This window comes from Centroberyx gerrardi, chromosome 8, assembly GCF_048128805.1.
Source record: "Centroberyx gerrardi isolate f3 chromosome 8, fCenGer3.hap1.cur.20231027, whole genome shotgun sequence".
Lineage (NCBI taxonomy): Eukaryota > Metazoa > Chordata > Actinopteri > Beryciformes > Berycidae > Centroberyx > Centroberyx gerrardi.
In genome coordinates, this window is record NC_136004.1 from 28,578,752 (window position 1) to 28,602,481 (window position 23,730).

The 23,730-nt window shown below is 40.8% G+C and overlaps 2 protein-coding genes across 2 annotated transcripts in view; both read right to left on the reverse strand.

The window, feature by feature from the left end:
• Positions 1-17,000, reverse strand: part of ckap2l (cytoskeleton associated protein 2-like) — a 29,849-nt gene extending 12,849 nt beyond the window's left edge. The window contains exons 1-5 of the mRNA XM_071904971.2: positions 16,883-17,000; positions 11,972-12,038; positions 11,820-11,874; positions 8,653-9,932; positions 593-788 (exon numbers count right to left, since the gene is read on the reverse strand). Coding sequence (XP_071761072.2) covers positions 593-788; positions 8,653-9,932; positions 11,820-11,874; positions 11,972-12,038; positions 16,883-16,922 — 1,638 coding nt within the window. The 5' untranslated portion in view covers positions 16,923-17,000. The remainder of the gene's footprint in view (positions 1-592; positions 789-8,652; positions 9,933-11,819; positions 11,875-11,971; positions 12,039-16,882) is intronic.
• A 1,407-nt stretch (positions 17,001-18,407) lies between these two features.
• LOC139916157 (interleukin-1 beta-like) lies at positions 18,408-22,952 on the reverse strand. The gene is made up of 6 exons (XM_071904961.2): positions 22,858-22,952; positions 22,079-22,132; positions 21,776-21,974; positions 20,901-21,071; positions 20,241-20,374; positions 18,408-19,286 (listed from the first exon to the last, which is right to left on the reverse strand). Exons 2-6 carry the CDS (start codon positions 22,109-22,111, stop codon positions 19,059-19,061), a joined length of 765 nt encoding a protein of 254 aa, XP_071761062.2. The 5' UTR covers positions 22,112-22,132; positions 22,858-22,952; the 3' UTR covers positions 18,408-19,058.
• Positions 22,953-23,730: the final 778 nt, after the last annotated feature.

Sequence of the window (23,730 nt, forward strand, 5' to 3'; positions counted from 1 at the left end):
GTAATTGTTCTGTATTCTAGTACATATTTTTACATACAAAACTAGATATAGCCTACTCCACTCTAATTCCTGGGCTTCACCAGGAATCATTGAGTCAAGCCACTGTCAGCATCACATCCATGAAAATTCAACTGGCTACACTAAAGTGTTCAGTTGTCTTTTTGTCTTGCATTTTTTGCAGTGAGAAGTATATATAAGGTACTTGCTATTTTAAATAGTAGTTCTACCATGCTCAAGCAATTTTGAATGGAAAATGGTATTCTTAATAATTCTCTGATTCTAATAATTCAATTTAAGATGTTATAGAACAATTATGCAAAGTGCGGTCCGAAAAAAGTTCAATGGTTTCAACTTTTTAAGTATGAAAAAATACAAACAATCCTGCGTACAAAGACGCCAAGCCCTCCATTCTCTCCATCATCTGTCAACGCATCAGCCCCACAGAGAATACACTGGCTGAATATGCTTTTGACGGATACAAAATCCCTAACTTCTTTACCAAGTACAGTGTGAGATGAGAATAGAAAACTGTAACTGTAACCACGGCCTGTAATGTAAGACAGATCTTTTGATACTGCCAATTCTCCTGTACCTCTCTTAGCAATTTGATGCAGTCAGCCAGGGATCTGTCCACAGCACAGATGAGGGAGTGGGCCTCGTCTTCCTCCTTCATAGTGGCCCAGTAGGGCTGGGGCAAGGCCACAGTGCGCCTGACCCGAGGTTTCACTGGCATGGGAGGACGCTTGTAGGAGATGCCCCTGGCTTCCCGCCATTCCTGGAGCTTTCTCCTTGAGACCGAATAAAAGAGCAGAGGGTAAATTAATTTATGCATCATAGAGTACAAAATACTAGACAGCAGACACAGGATATGCAATTTAATATACTGCATAATGTGTATTAATCTCTTTATGCATTTAGGAAATTAAACCAAGGAATAATCATCACTGTCCCAAATGTACAACCACTGTATGTACCAGGATCCACTGTTTATGGGAATGTACACACTTAAAAGCTTAAGCATTTTGGGCCTTCGAGGTCTGTGACAGACTGTAGGTGATTGCCAGTTCACTTTTTTTGCTTACTTGGAGCTATCCCTTACCCTCTAATTGAGCATAAAGAAATTATTCACCCCTATTAATGCCTGCCTCTCTAAAGTCAGGAGATCACTTAGCAGTGAGTTCCAACACTACAGCTGCCAGGTTTTAATAATTATTAAATTATAATTAATTATAATTAGAAAAAGAGCTGTTAATGTGTTCAAAATGTGCTGCATTGTTGCATCATTTCAGCGAATGTAATCTACAAATAAAATGTGACTTTTTATTTAAATGGAAAAACAAAGAGAATGAGTGCATGGTGTGTTCACAAATTAGCAGTATTTTCACAAAAACATTAAATACCAACTTTTGGGGACTGTAATGTTTTAGAAGCCATGCCCAAACACAACAAATGCATTATCTTTGCGATGAAATGTATTATACAAAGTAATTAATTACATTGTTTAAAATGGAACCGTTCAAAGGGCTCTTGGCAGTAATGGATACGAAGGACTGTGCGATTTAAAACGTCAAATCAAGTCAACAGACCGGATGACCGGATGGAGGAAGCCATCGCGCGGAAGAAGGCCAAGTACGAAGACCTGCTGGTTAGCAACTGCCATAGACAAGGCTGGAAGGCTAGGTGCTTGTCTGTGGAGGTACGATGCAGGGGCGTTGCAGAGAAGTCCCTCTGCAAGGCATCACAGGGGCAAGTCAGAGGCTGCTGAGAAATCCTCCAGATGGCTACTGATAAAAAGAGGTTTGGTAATAGGGTGCAAGTTGAGGCATGATCAGCCTCAGCTGGGCCACCTGAGCGAGGGCGTTTGATGTCGCAATGTCACTCATGATGTGCCCTACGGCATCTATGTATCATTCATCAACAGATGTATCATTTTCAACTGCGTTCTTTTTTTTTTTACTGTGCAGTTAACCAACACTGCTCAGATCCTTTCAACAGAGTTCAATTAAATACAACATGTTAATCCAGAGTCAGGTCTTATTTTTATTTTTTTTTAAACTGAGTGCGTTCACCGTGAGTTCAGTGAACTGTAACACCCCTAACTTCTACAAAACTAATCTCAGAACAGTAGGTTCATCGAACTTGCAGAGCTTTTTTGCCAGTAGGGTTGTAAAAGGGAGGTAATATTCCTGTTAATTTTCAGAAACTTTCCTTGCCAATTTCCATTCTGGGAATTTAAGGGAATTTTGGGGATCTTCAAATAGATGCAAAAAACACCTTGTATATTAAATCAAATGTGCTTCTCTACCACTGTCCAAACTCTCACCAGGGCAGGTGTGTAAAACAAATGCTGAGCAACCTGGCATTACTCTCCACAGATCTTGTATTGAGCAAGTTAATGGGGGAGTGAGGCGCTACTGTCTGATGTCTTGAGGCTTTTCACTGATTTACAGGATACGATCCGTGTTGCATTGCCATAATTTCCACTGCTCAAGGCAAAGGAGAAGGCAGTTATTGAATGCTAAGGAATTGTTTTCCTGTCTTATAAGAGTTAAATGTTCACATAAAAGACATTTAGATTGTGACACGTTTATTTAGATCGCAAATTTCATTGCAACTCCACACTCCATTAATTCTCTCACTGGAAGGCAATGGCTTTATACCTTGATGATGCAGCTCCTTAGTGGTTTTGTTGCACATTCTCGATGAATGTGCAAACATGAAGAGGAAATGTCTCATCAGTCATGTTGTATATCATATAATACACATAATAATATAAAACATAATAATATTAAATTTGTTAAAATGTACAGTATTCCCCTTTAAAACTAATCTGCACTCATTTTACCCATTACATTTCTGAAATTTGACTAGGGCTAGTGGTGGACAATAAATCAATATTAATATCAATCGCAATAAAATATGCCTCGATAACGGTGATATATTTTTTAAATACGTTTCCGATATTTTCAATATACATTATTTACAGCGTCAGCGCCTTTTCGTTACAGGGCGCTGAGTCAGTGCAATGCGTTCAACCAGAATACAATAGGCTACGTCAGTGTGTGATGACATACAGGCACGCAGCGCGCCCACAAACAAAGTGCGGGACATCCCAGTAGGCCACTCCGAGCGCCGCTAATTTTGTCGGCAAAATGAGTGCCCCTGACCGCGACGCAAATGTGACTGAAGAAGCTACCACCAGTAGTAATAAAGCAGACAAAATAGTTGATAAAAGAGGTAGGACCAATTCAGTTGTGTGGAAGTGGTTCGGCTATTGAAAATCTGATAAACTTCAGCTTTCTGTGAGCTGCAAGATGTGTCAGAGAGTGGTGCCGACTAGTAGTGGGAACACAACAAACCTGTTCCACCATCTGAAGCAGTACCACCCGATAGAACATACTGGGAGTCAGAATATGAGGCACCGTAACAGTTTAAGCCAACCTGTAACACCACCACCTGTTGTGTCAAGCCAAGCGAGACCCACGCAGCAAACACTGATGGCTTCATTTATGCCATATGACAAACAGTCCAAGCGTCACAAGGACATCACCAAAGCCATAACCAACTACTTGGCTAAGGACATGATGCTTATCAGTACGGTGGATAACGAGGGCTTCAGGAAAATGATGTTAGTCATCGACCCCAGATACCAGCTCCCTGGCCGAAGGTATTTTTCGCGCACAGCTATACCTCAGCTTTATGCTGAAGTTAGGGAAAGGGTGGAGGAGCAGCTGAAATCAGTCTCGTATTTTGCGACCACAACCGACCTGTGGTCTAGCCGAACCTCCGAACCCTACATGAGCCTGACAATCCACTACATTGACCAAGATTGGAACCTCGTCAGCTTATGCCTACGACATACGGCTTACTTTCCCGAAGACCACACAGGCCAAGCAATTGCAGCCGGACTAGTTGATGCACTCGCCTCCTGGGGACTCAGCGAAGACCGTCAGCTCTGCATCACCACAGACAGCGGGACGAATGTCATCAAAGCCGCTGAACTGAACAAGTGGACAAGACTGCAGTGCTTCGGGCACCGACTGAACTCGGCTATTGTTAAGTTATACACAGTTAATATGTAAATAAATATATTTTAGTTGGAGATGTTTGTAATAGGTTATTTTGTGTATGGTATGTATGTATATTTTTGTTACTGCTATGTATATTTTCTGCTATTTTTGATATTCTTGCTATTTTTGATATTTCTATTCTTGCCCTTATTTGTGACTCTTTTTAACAATTTAATATTTTTTATGCCTACTACGTAGTTGTTGCTTGCCATGTCATAAGAATTTCATTGTTCAGAATGACCTTGTGTTATATACTGTGCATTTGATAAATAAAACATTTTGGGCCCTATCTTACACCCGGTGCAAAGCGCAGCGCAAGTGTCATTGCTAGTTTCCAACCGACGCAGTTGTCATTTTCACGCCCAGCGCCCACGTTGTTTAAATAGCAAATGTACTTGCGCCCATCTTTGCGCCCATGGGCGTGTTGGTCTTAAAATGAGGTGTGGTCAGGCGCATTGCTATCTTGAGGCAGCGGAAAGCGATTGCGCCATTGACCAACAAAAACCTGGTCTAAAATCTGGCGCAGTATTTTCCTGCTATTTAAAGGGCGCATTATTCAGATGCCAATTGCCTAATACACAACCTACAACCAAGAAAAACAACACAGTAAATATGTAAAATGCACAGCCCAACAAAAAGTCATGAAAATAAACTGCAAAGGCATCTTACCTTCAGCCGCCGCACAACATAGGCCTACCCGACGCACACACACATCGCCATCGCGCACGAGCAGATCCGTTTCCTCAGCAGAAAACCGTTTGTTTCTCCAACTAGCCGAATCCGCCATTTAAATAGCAATGCGCCAAGGTGTAAGCGCACCTGACTCTTAAAGGGAATGGGAGATGACACTCTGATTGGTTGAGTTCATGTTACGCCCAAAACACACCTATGATTAATTAAGGGACTTAGTACAACCCCTTTGCGCCTTGCGCCTTACTTTGCGCCCACATTGTGCGTCGTTTAACTAGCAATTTGGATTTGGACACGCCCTAAATGCACTTGCGCCATGCGCTTTAGACCATGCGCCATAGATCGTTTAAATAGGGCCCTTTGACTTTGACTTGGGGTATGCTGTTGTGTATGGTAGCTTTATGCAGAGTAGCTGCGCCCTCTAGTGGCTGCTTGCTACTCAGCATAAAGCTCCATACCATACCCAGACACTAGACAGTACAGTACATAGTTGGCCTATAGTTTTGATTGGGTGATTTCATTCCCCCTGTTTAAGTGATTTTATAGGCTATTTGTTTCATCTTTAGTTTAGACATGCATACAATATTTTGTATGGATTCTACATACAGTAATTCTCTCTCTCTATCTACAGAGAAAGTTAACAAAGACAAGCGGATGGACAGAGCAATCGGGGTCTGTAAAAAGGTGGTGGGCGCCTTCTCCTTCTCCTGGAAGAAGAAGCGGGACCTTGCAGCTGCTCAGGAGGAGTATCGCTTGCCAAAGCACAAGCTCATCAGCGAGACACCAACAAGATGGGGCTCCCATCAACAAAAACGAAGCGGGTTCTGGAGCAGAAGAAGGCCATCTCAGAGGTCCTCTCCAAGGACAAGAAGACCAGGCCGCTGGTTCCCACCTGGCAAGATGTGGACATTTTAAAGTCTATAGATGCGGCTCTCAGCCCTCTCCTCGAATTCGCAGATGCCTTGTCCGGTGAATCCTATGTCAGTGTGTCATTCCTCAAACCAGTGATGCATCTCTTCAACGCCTCCATCTTGTAGGAAGCGGAGGATGACGCAGAGCTCACCCGGACCATCAAGACAACAGTGATGGGGTACCACAACGACAAGTATGATGACCCAACCATGGATGATCTCCTTGACATGGCATCCCTCGTCGACCCAAGATTCAAGCTTCAGTACACTGAGGAGGAGAAGATAGATGACATCAAAGAGAGAGCTGTGTCGGAGATGCTGAGGGGAGGGAGAGCTGCTGTGGTAAGGGAAGAAGAGACCAGAGAAGAAGCCATGGGAGAAGCTACTGCAGCTACAGCAGTGTCACCAGCCAAGAAAACAAAGCGGTCTCTGGCTAGCTTTTTTTCAAGCAAGCCCACCACTACCAACACAGTAGGTCTGAGTGCACAGCAGGCAGTTGAGAGGGAGCTCAGCAACTACCTTCTGGCTCCAGATGTAGACAATGACACCAATCCCCTGGACTGGTGGAAGGTCTATGAAAAGAACTTTCCCAGAGTAAGCCAACCGGCAAAACGCTAGGGCTGCACGATATTGGAAAAAACCGACATTGCAATATTTTTTTTTTCTGCGATATATATTGCGATATGAAAAAATACATGAATTTTCACCAAATGACTTGAATAGCTCTATCAAGCCTTGTCCCTTTAAGAAGGTGGCCTTGTGGGTAACCTGCGCGAGTGACGTAGTAGGAAGTGAGTGTGTTTCTAGCTTTAGCTGCAGCCAGAGTGAGTGCTAAGTGAGTAAAGTTACCATAGTTAGCAGAAAAGAGCTTACAACGTCACCGAGAGGCCGTGCATTATGTTCGCTGCTGTACCGAAATAAAGTGCCAGTTCTCCACTGCAGAGTCGGTCCGGACTCTTAGTAAAAAGCTTGTTACCAGCTACGAGCCAGGCTAAGCTAAAGTAGCCTAGCACAACACCAGAGGCTTCCCAACTACGGTTCGGAGCCGCGAAAGCTGGAAAGGTAACATACGCTACTCATATAACAAACCCTGAAATCGGAGTAAATTATGTTATATCAGACAGACTTCTCTTGTAGATTAGTCATGGAAAATGAGAACCGTGCGAGTTTTCCTTTTGTATCAAGTAGCAAAAAAGTTGTAGCATGACGTGTTTGAGTTAATTTGCCTTACTTGACATCGCATGTCCTGCGATGTGTCTATTTCGCATTCGCACATCGCGATGACGATGCTGAAACGATATATCGTGCAGCCCTACAAATGGCTACTTGTGCGTTCTGGCCACAAGCTCCCCCTCTGAGAGGGTTTTTAGCACAGGTGGCAACATTGTTACATGTAAAAGGACAACTTTGAAGCCAGATACTGTAGACCAGCTTGTATTTCTTGCCAGAAACCTCTAGGGCCCATCATAGGGTGTCATCACCCCTCAAACATGTTCCTGCCCCAGCAGCATGTGTTTTTATTGTTGCTCACTCTTTTTCGGTATTCTGAAGCAACTCTGAGCACTGTTCATTTTCTGTATCCTGAAGCACTGTTAAACTCTGTTTACATAAGATCATCAGCCTATGTTGTAGTTTGTAAAAGATATTGATATTGACAGAGCTGTGATGTTCATGTTTGTTTGGCGGTGATGTCATGTCATGTTTCTTTTTTGTATATAAGGACTGATAATAGAAATAAAACGTGAACATTGACTTATTTGTGCCGTTTTTATTTCTAAAATAAAGTTTTATAGCAGGAGGTTTCATAGACTTGGCACATTCGTTTTTCAGACATGTTTGTAGGTGGACATCCGTTGGGACGTAAAACCCATCTTTCATTATATTGTCAGATGTGGAGGCGTAGTGGCATGTCAGAGTTCTTGTGTCAGTTTGTTGCAACATGTCATAGATCAAACCAGACCTGCTAACACCTCACCACATAAACAGGTGGAGGTTTCAAGAATACAGTGTCAAATCAGGGCCGTGAAATTCCTTGACAACTAATGGCAGAAGCCTTTATATAAGATGAAAACTAGATTAAGTGGAGTCTTTTTAAATTTGTAATCTTATAATCTCATACAGAAAAATAAGGACACTCATTTTGATGTGATGGTAAGCATCAGGGTATCTCAGTGAGAAATGAGGATCCCAACACACACCTCAGTGAGAAAGAAAATACAAACTCATATTCAGGTCTGTACGATTACGGCATTAAAATAATGATTCAGTTATTGTGGTAGATGTGGTAGATTATGATTTTAATCACCATCACTAGTCTCAATTTGGGGAACAAAGTTGATGTTATTTTTTGCAGAATACATCAATATATTGTCATTGTCAACTACAGTCGACGCTGTAAAAGAAATTAAAGTGATGTTGAACTGTGGTAGTGCCGATGGAACGAAGAAAATAATATGTTTATCAATAATTGTAAATAGGCGAAAAAAGGTGGGAGATAGGACTTTGACAAAGCAGATTCTACCAATGTATAAAAACTGAGTCTCTCACTTTTTTCCGCCTATTTACAATGATTGGTAAACATATTATTTTCTTTGTTCCATCGGTATAAGTTTGCTCCTTTCGGTGTTACACTGAAAGGTTTAATAAACATAAAGAAAGTGATTCAATTCAGCAACAGGACTAGTTTTTTTATATACTGTTAGAATCTGATTTGTTCGCATTTGTTTGTGCTAGAAGTGTGATTTTCAGACCTGTTTCACCATACGATGGCAGTGAATGGAGAGAGAAAAAATGCAATTCTCCAATCTCCTCTACCAGAGCAACAGATAACAGAGAAACGCCAATTTTAGGGTTATATCATGGCCAGGAAGCTACACAACCCAAGGTACTACCAAAGTTCAACATCACTTTAAGTTAAGTTAAATGATTAATGTAGTTTTTAGACTATTAGTGTAGTAGATCAGTTGTACAGTCCTACTCACATTCTCTCCTCCTGGGCTGCTGTCAGTTTCTTTCCCTCTGTCTGGGGAATAGACTGGACCGGGGCCCTGGGCGTCTTCATGTCTGTGGCCCATGCTGCTTGGCTGGCAGATCTGGCAGAGTGTGGCACGGTCTGTGGCATCAATGGAATGCCTGCTCTTATTGTACCTGCCTGTGGTGCTGACACTTTTGCTGAATTATCTCCCTTTTTGTTGTCTCTCTGTTTATGCATCTTGGCTTTCTCTCCCAGCTCAGCCACAGCTGCCTGCATAAACCTGTTCACTGCTCTGGAACTGCACCGGCTCACGGGCCCCGAGGATGTTCGGGAGCCGACTCCGCACGGTCGGCTATTACCTGCCTCTTCACCTTCAGATCTCTGCTGTGCTGCCTTGTTTGTGGGCTGAAAAACTGATTTAGCAGTTTTTGACACTCTTTCCTTCTCATCTGGCTTGACAGGTGCTGTTGTGCGCCTGGAGGAGACATATGTTGGTTTAAGTCCAGTTGATGGCTGACTTTTACATGATGGCTGAAGAGGTTTATCTAGAAGTGGTTTGGAATTAGACTGGATCCGAGCTTGAATTTTAAACCCAGCACTTGCAGTCCCGGTAGCAGTGGTTCTCTTCTGGACAGGCTTGTTTACAACTGTGGTAGGAAATGTTTTCCTCTGAGCCATGGTGGACCTCTGGGAAACTGAGACTGATAAAGAGGTGCTGGAGTGCACTCTGTTAGCGATAGAAGTGGTGGTGGTGGTGGCAGATGCTGCAGCAGGGCTGCATGTTAGGTTTGACTTTGTGTTTCTTGGCTGGACCACTGCAGGAATGAGTCCTGTTTTGGTTTTGACAATGGGGCCAAGACTCATCCTAACATCGATTGTCTTATTGGGACCCGATCGGGTTACATTTGTGCAACTGTTGGATTTACTGTTTGGTTGTGTCAAAGCTGTACGAGCTGCATTTGAAAAGGATTTGCCTGAGCTGGGGTGAGCAGCATGGATTCCTGTGTTTGGCTGCTTTTTGGGTTGGCTGGATGCAACTGTGTATGTTCTTTTAGGCACAGGCTTTTGTTTCAGTTTTGGCTGTGTTGGGCCACTAGGTGCAACAGGACGATTGGCATTCTGGGCTCCAGGAAAGATGCCACCTTTCTGCACACTCACTTTATAGGTACCACCAGATACTGTTCCAGTAGGGTGTGAGATGACTTTACCAGCCTGAGGTTGAACTTTTGTGTCTTCATTTCTCATACTGACAGCATCTGGAGCCTTGTTCTCTTTTCCCTTGACTGGCTATGAAGACAAAAAATACAAAGTTACTAGGAAACAGAATGTCACGTACAGCAGATCAGAACCACACCATGGTCACAAGTTGAGAATTACTAAATTCCCTTGTCTGCAAAAACAAAACAAGCTACAACTTTGCTACAATGAAGATTCTGTTCCTCTGCTCAAATAGGCTATATAGACATAGAAGGTGAACTCCACTGAATTTGTAATGGCTTCAAAAATGATATAGGTGATGTGGAGTTGAAAATGTAAGGGTAAGAGTAGGCCAGAGCCAGATGAAGGGGAAGGAAGACGGCCAAGACGAATGAGGAAATCTTGCCTTAGGCTAGTCTTTACTGGTATTGCCCTAGCGAGGATTTAAGCTGACTAGCAGGTGCTTGCAGGATACAGGAGAGGAGCCAGATAACATTCTAATGTGACAGAACTAAAGAGTTCAGTTTAGTGTTTCCCACACATAGACTTTACTTGGGCGGGCCACCCAGGTATATTAACGGCCGCCAAAGTATATTTGACGACCCATTTTAGCATTTTTTATTTAAATTTTTTTATCCGTCCGAGAGAACGACACCATCCGCGATCGATTAACTAGTGGACAATCTCCCCTCGCTCTGCTCTACCCCTCCAGGGTTTCCCACACACAGAAAACTTTATATGAAACTATATAATCGTAAAACTGCGTGTAGCGCATTGATTCGCTCAGCCCCTAATTGCTCCACGCGACCTCTCTCTCTCTCTCTCTCTCCCCGGACCCGTCTGTTCGCCTCCCACTGCACACAGGTGAGGGATATTTTTTTTCCATGCCAAGAAGACGGCCAACTGAATTCCCGAAAAGAAGAACTAACAGTTAACGTTACTCGGAATACAGCTGAGTTTCCGAGATTAGCACGCTGTATAGCCTAGCTGCTAGTCAGTATCCACTGAGTGGACTGATAACGCTAATATTAACTTTTTAACTCTGACTCTGAATGTTTGCTCCATCAATCCAGATTAATATTGAAAAATATTTTCAAAGAAGGAAAAGGACTCGTCCTGAGGAGGAGCAGGACAGTCTGGACCAGAGGAGCTGCTGAGCAGTAAAACAGAGCAGATAATAATGTCAAAGGCTGTAATGTAACGATGTAAAGATACAGGAGAGACTGACAGCACAGAGAGATGCAGCAGGGCAGAAAGCAGATTTCTCTGCAAAAGGGGTCTCATTTCTATTCTTCACCTTGTAGACAACAGCAAGAAACAGACAGAACAGTGTAGCACTGTTTATATTTTTAAGTTATGTTCTCTTTGATACAAACTACTTTAGATATATACAGGTTAGTTATTTGTTTGACAAATTGAACTATTTAAAATGGAGTACATTAGATAATTTTTCAGCCATCCAGGTAGTGGGATCCTTTATTGATATTAGCCTATATATTGACAATATAAGAGAATACAAGAACAAAAAGGCACTCACCCCCCCATTGCCAACCCACCTACCACCACAAGTACATTCGAATTCTGTGGGAAACACTGCAGTTCAACTTCAGTTCTTAGGCTGAAATAATTTCTGTTGCCTAATTTTTAAAGTTGTTTTTTTAACTAGATAATAAGCATGGTCATCCGTCATTATGGCAATGACAGAGCTTGTGGGTTCGACACCACGTGAAGGTTTACCCACAGGTAGTCAAGTGGAAGTTTTTGCAAGGCCTGTATGTATGTGCAATGCACCACTACATGGGCCCAACTCCAAACACTCCTCCTAGAGTGCAAGGAACTTTGGTTACTTTGGCACAAACAGAGCGGATCAAAAGATTAATTCTTCTCACTGAACAAACTCAAAAGAGCAACTTCCCAAAGAAAAGCCAATCTATATACATTACTAGCATGAATGGCACCATTTACACTTACACCCACCTTTAGTGCAGATGTGGCAGGCTTCTTAACCCGACAGTCATCACGGAGGTACAGCCTGAAGAGTTAATGAAAGTTACAAAAGGATTTTCCCTGCGGGTAAAATATGCAAGGAACTTTGGTCAAATGAATAAATCACTCAAGAGTTTTCTTACTTAGGGTTGGGCAGTTTCAGCTTTCCTTTTGCTGCCAAGTATTCCATCAGCTTCTGCTTACGTAGCTCTGTGACAGAAAGTTACAAAGCAATTCAGCACTGGTCCCCAGAGTGGCTTCCCTTGTCTTATCTCATGACTCAGACTCAACTGAAAAATGATCAATATGGTATTGGTACAGTTGTGTAAGAAACATTCTTTTTGCTGTGAAGTGATAAAACTTTGTATCTCCGAATGAAAATAAATGAGGCAAAAGTAAGAACATTTTAGAAAAATGGCAGTAACAGTATCTGAATTTCAACTGAGCATAAGGGAAAATTACTCTCAAGTAAATGAAAGTAATCTAAGCTCAATATCAGCCCACATAGACCTATTTCTTATTAACTGTAACTGTGTAGAGTGTGACCCTGCAATTTCACCAGACTTCCCTCCATACACTCTAGCAAAGCCAAAATTATACACCTTTATGTAAGAAGAGAGCTGTATTGATTGTCTTTCGCTTAACCTCAGGCATAATTCAATAATGTATAGGGACAGACATAGAGACAATATGTTCATCATAGCAAACAGTTTAGCCTAACACCAGTTCATCTATCATTTTTAGGATAGCCATAGGCTGATGGCAGCAGGAACAAAGGAGCTCTAATAACGTTCTTCCAAGCTGTGGATATGCTAAAGCATGAGGAAAGCAGAGGAAAAAGGGTAGAAAGTCTTTTTTGTCCACTGGCTACAGGGGCAGGTCAATAACATTATCACTTTTTTCGCCTATTTACAATGATTGGTAAACATATAATTTTCTTTGTTCCATCGGTATAAGTTTCCTCCAACCGGATTTCGGTGTTACACTTGTTCAAATTGAAAGGATTAATAAACATAAAACTAGAAATAACCGCCTCGCGGTTGTATGCCTCCGCCAATAAACTTTCTTTTATCATTGCAAGAACAGTCTTTATTTATTGAACATATATAATTAATGTGATTATTAGGTCAACTTAAAGGATTTTGGTGTCTGCAAAAGTAAGTGACAGCACTTCCACCGTTTTTGTAGAATAACCCAAGATCGTTTTCTCAGCTGCAGTGGTAAGCAAAACATTATGATGTCACAGTGAAGTTGACCTTTGAACTTTTGGATATAATGTCATCACTTCATCATTTTATCCTATTAGACATTTGTGTGAAATTTTGTCATAATTAGCGTGTGAATTCTTGAGTTATGGCCAAAAACATCTTTTGTGAGGTCACAGTGACCTTGACCTTTGAGCACCAAATTCTAATCAGTTTATCCTCGAGTCCAAGTGGACGTTTGTGCCAGATGTAATGAAATTCCCTACAGGCGTTCCTGAGATATCGCGTTCATGAGAATGGGATGGACGTGAGGTCACAGTGACCTTGACCTTCGAACACCAAAATCTAATCAGTGCATGCATTCAGCGAAGGTGGAGCTACATTGCTATGCTTCGATTTCACCTAAGTAAATGAAAAATAGCAACATGTGGATTGTTTAATTCATCATTTTAGTATTGTAGTTTTATCAACGAGGTTTTGCAAAGTAACACATGGCTCATCTATAAAAATAAATGCTTTTATTCTTCTGTACGTGTTATCGAACTTCGTATTAGGCCTATGCATTGCACTGAACTGAGAATGTCTACTGAAAAACCAAGGCAATCATATCTTTTTCCTCCTATAATTTGACAATGTTATAATGTACCACGTGGTCAATTACTTAGACTTCCTATGTTACTGTTTGGAAGCTAGATCCAAGCACGCTGTTATTCAACTTTTTGTAAGGAATTTGTTCATTCAAATACACGTTCGGTACTGTAAAATCAAGATCACTGTAATCATTTTAACACATTGCTCGCCTCAATTACATCTACTTGACTCGAAATGTACATTAAACTGAATGCAGCATTGTAAACGATATTTTGTTCCTGTAATCCACTTTTCCATTGCAAATGATAGCCTACCTTTGGATATTGTTGTAAATTATTCTGAATTCCCCCTCCTTAAAGGGTAAATAAAAATAATCATAATAATAATCATCATGATAATAATGTATTGCATTTATATAGCGCTTTTCATAACACAAAGCCATTAAGGTACTTGTCCTAACAGACTGGACATGCAGTCTACCAAAATATGTAACCCCCTCTATAATGCACAGATGATGCCCTACCATCAAGTGTTTTATTTTGTATATACTTCAGATCATACCTAATAACGTTGGTGAATATGGAGAAGTTTCCTCTTTCCTAACAAAAGTTACAGGGGGATACACATTCTTTCAGACTGCATTTTCAACCCGCCACAAAATGTATCCCTCCTCCATAATGCACAGTCTCTGCCCTACCATCAAGTGTTTTATTTTGTATATACTTCAGATCATGCCTAATAACCTTGGTGAATATGGAGAAGTTTCTTCTTTCCTAGCAAAAGTTATAGGGGGATACACATTCTTTCAGACTGCATTTTCAACCTGCCACAAAATGTATCCCCCCTCCATAATGCACAGTCTCTGCCCTACCATCAAGTGTTTTTTTTTGTATATACTTCAGATCATGCCTAATAACCATGGTGCATATGGAGAAGTTTCCTCTTTCCTAACAAAAGTTACAGGGGGATAGACATTCTTTCAGACTGCATTTTCGGTCTGCCACAAAATGTATCCCCCCTCTATAATGCACAGATGATGCCCTACCATCAAGTGTTTTATTTTGTATATACTTCAGATCATACCTAATAACCATGGTGAATATGGAGAAGTTTCCTCTTTCCTAACAAAAGTTACAGGGGGATACACATTCTTTCAGACTGCATTTTAAACATGCCACAAAATGTATCCCCCCTCTATAATGCACAAATGATGCCCTACAGTGATCCCCAATAAGCGGCCCGCGGGCCAGGTCCGGCCCGCGAGAGCCAAATGTCTGGCCCGCGCCGACCCATTGGCACTTACGTGAACGCACCTGTCATAACATGTTGATTTACTGCTGTTCTTTCTGATAAAGCAACAGTTTTACCACAACATACGACTCCACTAGTCAGAAAAAATACGTTTTGTTTTGCCCCCGCATTGACTGGGTCCATTTGTAATTTTCACCGCCGTACACCGAAACTGGCCCGGTTAGGGTTAGAGTCAGCACTTGATATAAAAATGGGCTGCGCCGCCAACATCAAGCCCGAACGCCCCGGGGTAAATAACAAGCACATCCATTCAAATTCTCCCGGAAAAATAGAGAACGTAATTGACGTTACTTACGTCAAATGCGCGAGCATGTGCAGAAAGAGGCGAGATAGTCCAACCAAAGAAAGTGATCGGAATGAGTGTTTACAAATTTTACGTGTATTAAGTCTCGTGATTGGGTGGGCCTGGGTTCCAAGTGATGGTCGCGTATGGTCAACTGTCATCATAACATTTATTTAGCTTCATATGTTTTTGCCAGATTTAAAGATAAGAGTCATTTCAGGTCATGATTCACACTTTCAGACCCATGTTTGATTAGATGGCATTTTACCAAACTAATCCCATGTCATAACTCAATCCTAAAACATCTTAACTCAAAATACAAGTCTTCATTTTCTTGTGTGACCCAATCTACCCAGGCCTAAATTATTACTACCACCACCTCCACTACTACTACTACTACTACTACTAATAATAATAATAATAATAAGAATAATAACAATAAGAATAATAATAATAATAATGTTAATAGCAGCAACAACAACATCTGCACATAAAACAACTTTTATTGGCGCAATGGAAAAAAAAAAAAACCCGGACGTTTTGGCCCTTGGCTTGGCATGCTTGACATAATTTGGCCCTTGGGGAAAACTAGTTGTGGAACTCTGCCCTACCATGACAAACTTATTGCTCCCAGAGGAAATTTCCCAACATCTGACTAAGATTGATTGTACTTTCCAATCTTTGGGAAAAGTGAAGAGAGCTGAGTCACTGACTATGACCAGTCTCAACAAAGCAATTTAAAGCAATTTAATGTTGCTTTATCTGTGTTACCGATCCTGGCCAACTCACTTTACGTATTATGTTAAGCTTATTTATAGTATCCTATTGCATAACCACACAGCCACCTTGGCAGGAAAATAACAGGTGACTAATAAATTAATAGGTGATTATAATCAAATGACAGCCAATGAGCTTAGTATGTGGTAAAGCATCATATTCGTGGAAATGCATGTGACATCATGGCAATACCATGAATAAAAAAACAACTTGCCCTTACATGTGCCTTTCTCTCTTTTGTATGGGAAAGAATGTCATGTCAAACTACATGCCAAAATATGACACACCAGGCAGAACCTTTATCAAAACCACTGGCATCCACAGGTATACATGTGACCCAGACAACAACTCCTACGTCAATAAAATGTCTGACAATGATTCAAACGGCTCGCTACCGCCCCCACCATCGTGTATTTTGGTGGAAGACTGTTGAAAGGAATGGCCAGCGAATTGAAATTTTAATGATAAAAAATGCTGCTTGGTGGAACACATATTTACCATTGGATCCTAACACTTCGGGAAATATCTTAAGCCACGAGTTTGATATGTCCTCTCCCATAAAGAGAAAGGAACGTATTGGAGATAACGTTAACTTGCACCAAACCACACTGTAATGTTCAAAACAACAATAATTTCAACAAGGCAGATATAAACCCTCTCCAAGATATCCTGTCTGACACCAAAACCAACCAGATACTTAATCAGAAGCAACCTCTAGTTCGCTTTCATTTGGCTAACGTTAATATTTAACAAGACAACGTTGCTGTTTTCTAACGTTTAAGCTATATAACGTTAGAAGTTAACTAGCTAACCACCGGTAGCCAACTGTAGCTAAGCTAACTAACAAACTTAGCTTGTGTGCTAGCGAACTAGCTCACTAACGTTACCTTTTCTGCATAGTATCGACACAGTCCCTCCTTCGTCCATAATTATTAGAATGCGATGTCTTCTCTTGACTTTGGAAAGATTAGTTGCAACTACAAAGCTTTGTTAGGCTAGCTGTGAACTGCCTCGTCTAGTTTGTTTGTTACTGTGCTCGCGCATCAGCCGGGTTTCAAAATTGCCGGGGTAAACTCCTCTTGCTCTCTCATTGGACAGTTCGAATATTCGAAAAGCCCTCTACACGCACCGCCGGTGCTGATTGGAGCAGAGATGTTGTAAACAAAAGCTTGCTGCTCTAGGCGCGCTCGTTTAAGGTCTGCCGTTCAGGCGGTGACTTCTGGCTGAGCGGAGTTTGCGCTCCTTTCAAAACGGGCCCTCCTGGCGGCAGCATGGCAGTATTATTATTAGTCTGTTAGAACATCTAATATTTCCCGATCTGGGTCAGCGGCAAAAACCGTTCAAACAACCCAAATAAAAGCCCAACGTAATTACATATTCATATCTCTTGAGTTGTGCGTTTTTTCCGAGATGCCCATAAGCAAGCTATGTAGATGTATTGATTGTGTGTTGTTGGCATGCACAACGTGTACTATGCGTAATTCCAAGTATGGGTAAAGGTAAAGGCGGTGCTGTAGTGGTAAATTAAAAAAGGGTAAACTTAACTCTAGTCGTTTATCATCATAAGGCAAACAACCACCAACAGAAATAAAACTCATTTACATTTTCATCAACGTATTGGTTTATGCTTTTGCTCCCCTTAAAATACCTATCCTCATATAACTTACATCCACTAGCTACTATGAGCCATACTGTAAATTTACATAATGTATATTTATGTCAGCCTTAAAAGGTGGGTAAACTGAGTTTAGGTAGGTTTATCCTCCACTACATCCCTGATTATTGGCTGTCTAAGGTATATTAAGCGGTAGGCTAAATTAAACTACAGTCAGAGGTATGCTCCTCTTTTTACTCAATTTGTCATGTTTGGGGTGGGTTTGTTTTGCTGATAACGAATGCAGCAGATGGCAATAGGCTACACACCGCCCTTGCCGGTGTCCGCCCGTCACGTGACCAGGAGGGTGCCGGGCTCCCTCAAACACCATGGTTTACTATAAAACCTGCTTGATATGTAGTCATTCATTAGCAGTGGTTCTCAACGTGGGGTCCGGGGACCACCAGGGGTCCTTGGGGGTGTTCCAGGGGGTCCCCAGCAAATTGATGAATCGTTAAACTTCACCATTATTTCATTTACAAGCAGTTAACACAATTAGAGAATGTAGAAGACTGACTATTTTGATCATAGTTTCACTGTTATCTCTCTACCTACAATACAGATAGTCATGGAATTCTGGACAAAATCATATCTAACAATAAAAACATTCTCAGATTTGGGTCCGAGAGACAAAATCTCATCAAATGGGGGTCTGTGGCCCTAATGTGGACTAAATTAGGGGTCCTTGATATGAAAAAGGTTGAGAATCACTGCATTAGTGAACGTGAAAAAGTTTTGAGATGGATTCAGTCATCATATAGAAGTTATGAGGCTTTAATACAGATTTATTGCATTTCATGACAATATTATTAGTAAGCAGATTTCCAAATAAATACATATTAAAATAACACCAGTGCATAAATAGATAATAATAGATAAATAAATAAATAGATTAAAGCATAACGCTTTGAAATGATCTGAACAGTGTGCCTGTCGCTCAGTACAATAAATACACAGGGTGCTCACCAGTCGGCACAATGACGCCACCTCGTGGTGAACTTTGACTAAGTCAATACACCCATTGTTCCCTTTCTGTACTTAGTACATACTGTAGATACACACTCTGAAAACTTCTCATAGTGTCTCATCTGACAGTCTTAGACCAGAGTCCCAACATGACCTGGGCGGTGGACCATGGGCCACAAATACACAAATACACATACTGGACACTGATCACTTAGTACAATAGCTTCTATGGATTAATAAAATAAAGATTGTCACTGATATAACTTATAATAGTGATTGGTTTTTCAAAATAACTTACTAGTTCTTGAATCAAAATAGATAAAGCATATTATAAATAAATATATTTAACACTCTTTAGAACACTTTGAGAGGCCAAATTGTTTTCTAGAGGGCCAAACTTAACCTGCAGACCCAGACTAGGACTCCATGTTGGGCATCCTTGTTTAGCATCCTTGTGGACACTGGATGGTGAAGTTTTTGTAGCGGGTGTCGCAGGTCTGCTGGCACATATCGACGGGCAAGTTGTCGCTCTCGGCGGTGCTGATGTACCACTGGGGGAAGCAGGCGGAGTGGAAGGTGCTGATGTCCACCCCGGTGTCCTGCTTGTAGAAGAGGAAGCGCGCCATCTCACCGTTCTTGCTGATACTCGACAGATTGCTACTGTCCATCGTCTAAGGTGCGGAAAGTTACAGGTCAGTAAGTTCATCCACCAGACTCAACTCACTACCTCATATCAAAAGCCACATGAATCTATTGGGCTATAATAAATGAACCTAATATGTAATTAAATATAATCATTTATCGTCTTTCAATAGAATCCTATTGAGATGAAATAATGTGTGAAATACTATTTAAAATCTCTCACAAAATGAAATTTGAAAACAAATTAGGAAATATTATTTGAAAATTGGAGTTTTATCATACTTTATATTACCATGCAGTTCAATGCATGCGTTTTAATTGGTGAGACCAGTGATGATTTTCCTGCTGGCCAATAAAGTTCTATTCTATTCTATTCTATTCTATTCTATTCTACCAATTTAATTATTTAACATGTAGTTTGCATGTTAACAGATATCTATATCAATATCAAAATAATTTTACTGCCATTATCGTGATATAAATTGTTTCCATATCGTCCAGCCCGAGTACTGTGCCACATATTCCTAAAAGACAGTTTCAAATTATTATTATTATTATTATTAATAATAATAATAATAATAATAATAATAATAATAACAATAACTATATTTATACAGCACTTTTCTTGTTACAAAGTGCTTTACAGACCAGCATAGTATCAAACAAGATGATACAGTGCTAATGAAACAACAGTAAATAAAATCAATGAGAAAGAACAGTAGAAGATGAAACAAAATAAACAAAATCAATAGGATCAAGTAAAAGCACGTTTATAGAGATGTTTTTAAAAGGGACTTAAAAGTTGAGAGTGACTTGACTAGCATTTTCCTTCAGATGGTAAGAATTTAGATGAGCAAGAGGATCTGATCAATGCCCCTAGGTCACTGTTTCTGCTGTGAGCCATATACAGTAGTTTACCATGGTTTACCATCAGAGTCTATTTAGTATCTACTATATGTAAGATCCATGTGGGAGAGTTTTACCTCCAGATGCAGCGTTGGCTTGTCACCATCCTTGGAGCAGGACAGGTAGAGGTTGGTGCCCTTGATGCCCAGGGCCACCGGCTGACCCTCGGTGCTGGGAACAGGGTGAATGTAGGTCGACATGTTCAGGTTGACTGAGGAGAGAACAGACAGCAGAGGTCAACTTCAACTTCAACCAAAACTGAAACATCATGTCGGCCTCAGTGATCTTAACAGACACACACCACTGTGAACACACACCTGGGAAAGCCATAGAGACCAGGGTTGACTCCATTCATGAACTGAATTGAGAATGCATGGTCAACCACCTGAAAGGTCCCTTTAACATTTTGTGATATTCAGTATTGATAATACATAACACTATGTGTAACCTCAGATACGTGGTAAGAAAAACAAAAAAACATGACATTTCACAGAATTTCACTGAATTAAGTTAAACTTCCTGAACTTCCAATTCAATTCCAATTGTTTCCTGTGGGTTTTTTTCAAATTCTAATTCCAATTCCTCAGTTGAATTGGACTAGCCAAATAAACTAAAATGAACCTAGTTTTGCTCCACAGTTTGAATCTCGAACCTTGAGCCACAGAATGCTTTTCTAACCAGCAGACCAAATGCAGGACTGTACGACCGATATCATCTGTAAGGTGACGTGACTCTACCTATGTGGTTGTCGTTTCCTCCCTGCACCACCACAGCGTGCAGCTCCATGTTGTTTTGGACCCGAACCAAGCTCCTCTTCTGGCTGTCGGTCACGCTGCACTCCTGCTCGCACGTCCTGCGGTACACGCCCTGCTCCGGTGGAGCCGAGGTCACCTCCACTATAAGATGCTCTGAGGGGAAAAAAAGGTGAAGCTGGTAAGTTGAAGTTAGGCCTTTATGAACTTTATCGAACTCTATCAGCAAACCAGCAGGAACTGGAACTTATAACAGGAACTTATCTCTTCCTACACAAGTCTCCGGCCAATATAAAGCGGTACAGACCAGCAGAGGCCAGTATAAACCAGTATAACCCAACAGAAAACAACAGAGACCAGTGTAAGTCAGAAGAGCAGAGGTGTAACAGTAACTCCACGCTATGTGAAGGCAGAGGAACAACAGCTTATTTCTTTGACCTTTTTTATCATTTGTTTATTGATTTATTGTGGTTTACCAGATTGCCAGATTGACTAAGTCGATCTAAAGTCAAACTAGTGTGTGTGTGTGTGTGTGTGTGTGTGTGTGCGTGTGCGTGCGTGTGTGTGTGCATATGTGTCCAAAGAAATGCAGGTCAGGTGAATTGAAGCCTCTAAAAAATTGCCAATAGGCATGATTGTGTGTGTTTGTGTGTAGTATGGTATATGATGTGATCTAGTATATAATGTATGTATATAATATAGTAAATGAAGGATGTATATGATGTGTGTGTATATACAGTATATGTAGTATGTATGTATGATGTAGTATGGTATATGACATGTATATGATGGTATGTAAAGCCCTTTGAGACATGCTTGTGATAAAGTATTATATAATAAACTGGACTAGGCCTGTTTACCTTCCACTGCGCTCTCCAGCATGATGCTGAGCAGGTTTTCATCTCTGAACTCGGAGCTCAGCAGCAACTCTGACCTGCTGCCCTTTAACCTGTCCATGGCGATGATGAGGTTTGCCACGCGCTTCATGGTCAGAGGATGATGGGAAATCTCCAGAGCCAGGCCCTCGGGCATCTTGGAGCTCCACATCTCACTGGTGTGCTGAAAAAAAATGGCCCGGAGGAAAACATCGGGTAAGCTTCAGGTTTAAGCTTCAGGATGTTCAGTGTTTAAATGCGATGTTCTCACAGCGGCAGGATACTCACCTTCATCACGTTGCATTTCAATCCAGATGCCATGTCTTCTGAGTATGGAAAGATCTGCAAAAAGATAGCGATTTCCCATGTAAACAAATCATGTATCATTTAAGAAATATTTACTGAAATTCTGCGCACACACTGGGAAAGCTGTGATACAGAGAGCCATTTAATCGTAGACATGCTGTATCTTTAATTTCATTTTATTTTCAACTTGTATAACCTTTTTATTCAGATTATGTATTACCTTTTTTCTGTTGTTCAGTCTGCATCTCTATTATTTGCTGCTACATTGACCCAGTTTCCCCTTGGTTAATTTTATCTTATCTCATGTTCATTACTTCACTACACTCATGTTCATTACTAATATTGAATCAGAAGAAGATACAAATCGCTGTTGTCATGTGAAAACCTCAAAACTCCAGTTTTGATGGTTTTCATGTTTTTAACGTCATTCAAATAATTACATGGTGCTCAATGGGTTGAGAAAAACCTACAACCGTTAGGCTTATGAGCATTGGATAAAATCAGAAATGCATGGCGGTCAAGCTACAAACAGGTCTTAGTCCTTGAAAGCAGACATTTTGGAGATACAAGTTTTCATCTGACATTGACAAAATTAATCCTCCAGCAGTCTATAACAGAATAGGCAGCAGGGAGTGTGTTAAAGAGACTGTCCTGTAACCAGAAGGTCCCAGGTTCACTCATAATAAATAAATCACTCTGGATAAGAATGTCAGCTAAATCCTTATAAAAATGTATAAAAGTGAAGAAGAAAAGTCATTTACCTGTGCAAGATAGTAGACAAGAAGGTTTGTTTTTGGTTGCTGTGGTTTGTAAGGTTCTAGTAGTCCTGTAGTAGTGACAGTGTTATTCTGACTGCATGTGCCGACCTGCAGGGTTTATATACACACCCGCCACGGTTGGAGGAATTCCCCACAGACACAGGAAGTGAAAAACCAAGGTCTCACTGCAAGCCCTGTGGTCAATGTACATGGATCTGATGATGAAATGCTGTACTTACACACAGACGCAGGTGTGGTTTTAGTGTGTGGTTTAGTTATGCCAGCTATGTAATTATGACACTAGTGGGACACTGCAGTAGTGGAGTTGATGTTACGTACATTTAAGGATTATATAGTGTTTTGATCTGGAAGACACATTTTTTTATGCATTCATTTCTGTGTCAGTTGTTTTCCAAATTGTACTTATGCATGTGTTTCTAGTCGTATTTGTATACTGGAAACCTGAACTATACATGTAATTACATGCAAGATTATTTTATGACATATTTCTTAGCAAAAAAAAATTAAAATACCTGACTATTGTGTCTTGTCTCCCTGTCATTTTCTATTATTATTAGTAGTAGTAGCAGTAGTATTATTATTATTATTAGTAGTAGTAGTAGTAGTATTAGTAGTAGCAGTAGTAGTAGTAGTAGTAGTAGTAGTAGTAGCAGCAGCAGTAGTAGTAGAAGTAGTAGTAGCAGTAGTGGTAGTAGCAGTAACAGTAACAGTAGCAGTAGTGGTAGTAGTATTACACCAACTATTATTAATTTACAATATTTTATTTTGTTTATTTTTATTTTGTTTGTTTTATTTTTTTCCCTTTCCCCCTCAAGAGTGATTCAAGATAACTCTTGATTGATTACAGCTATTATC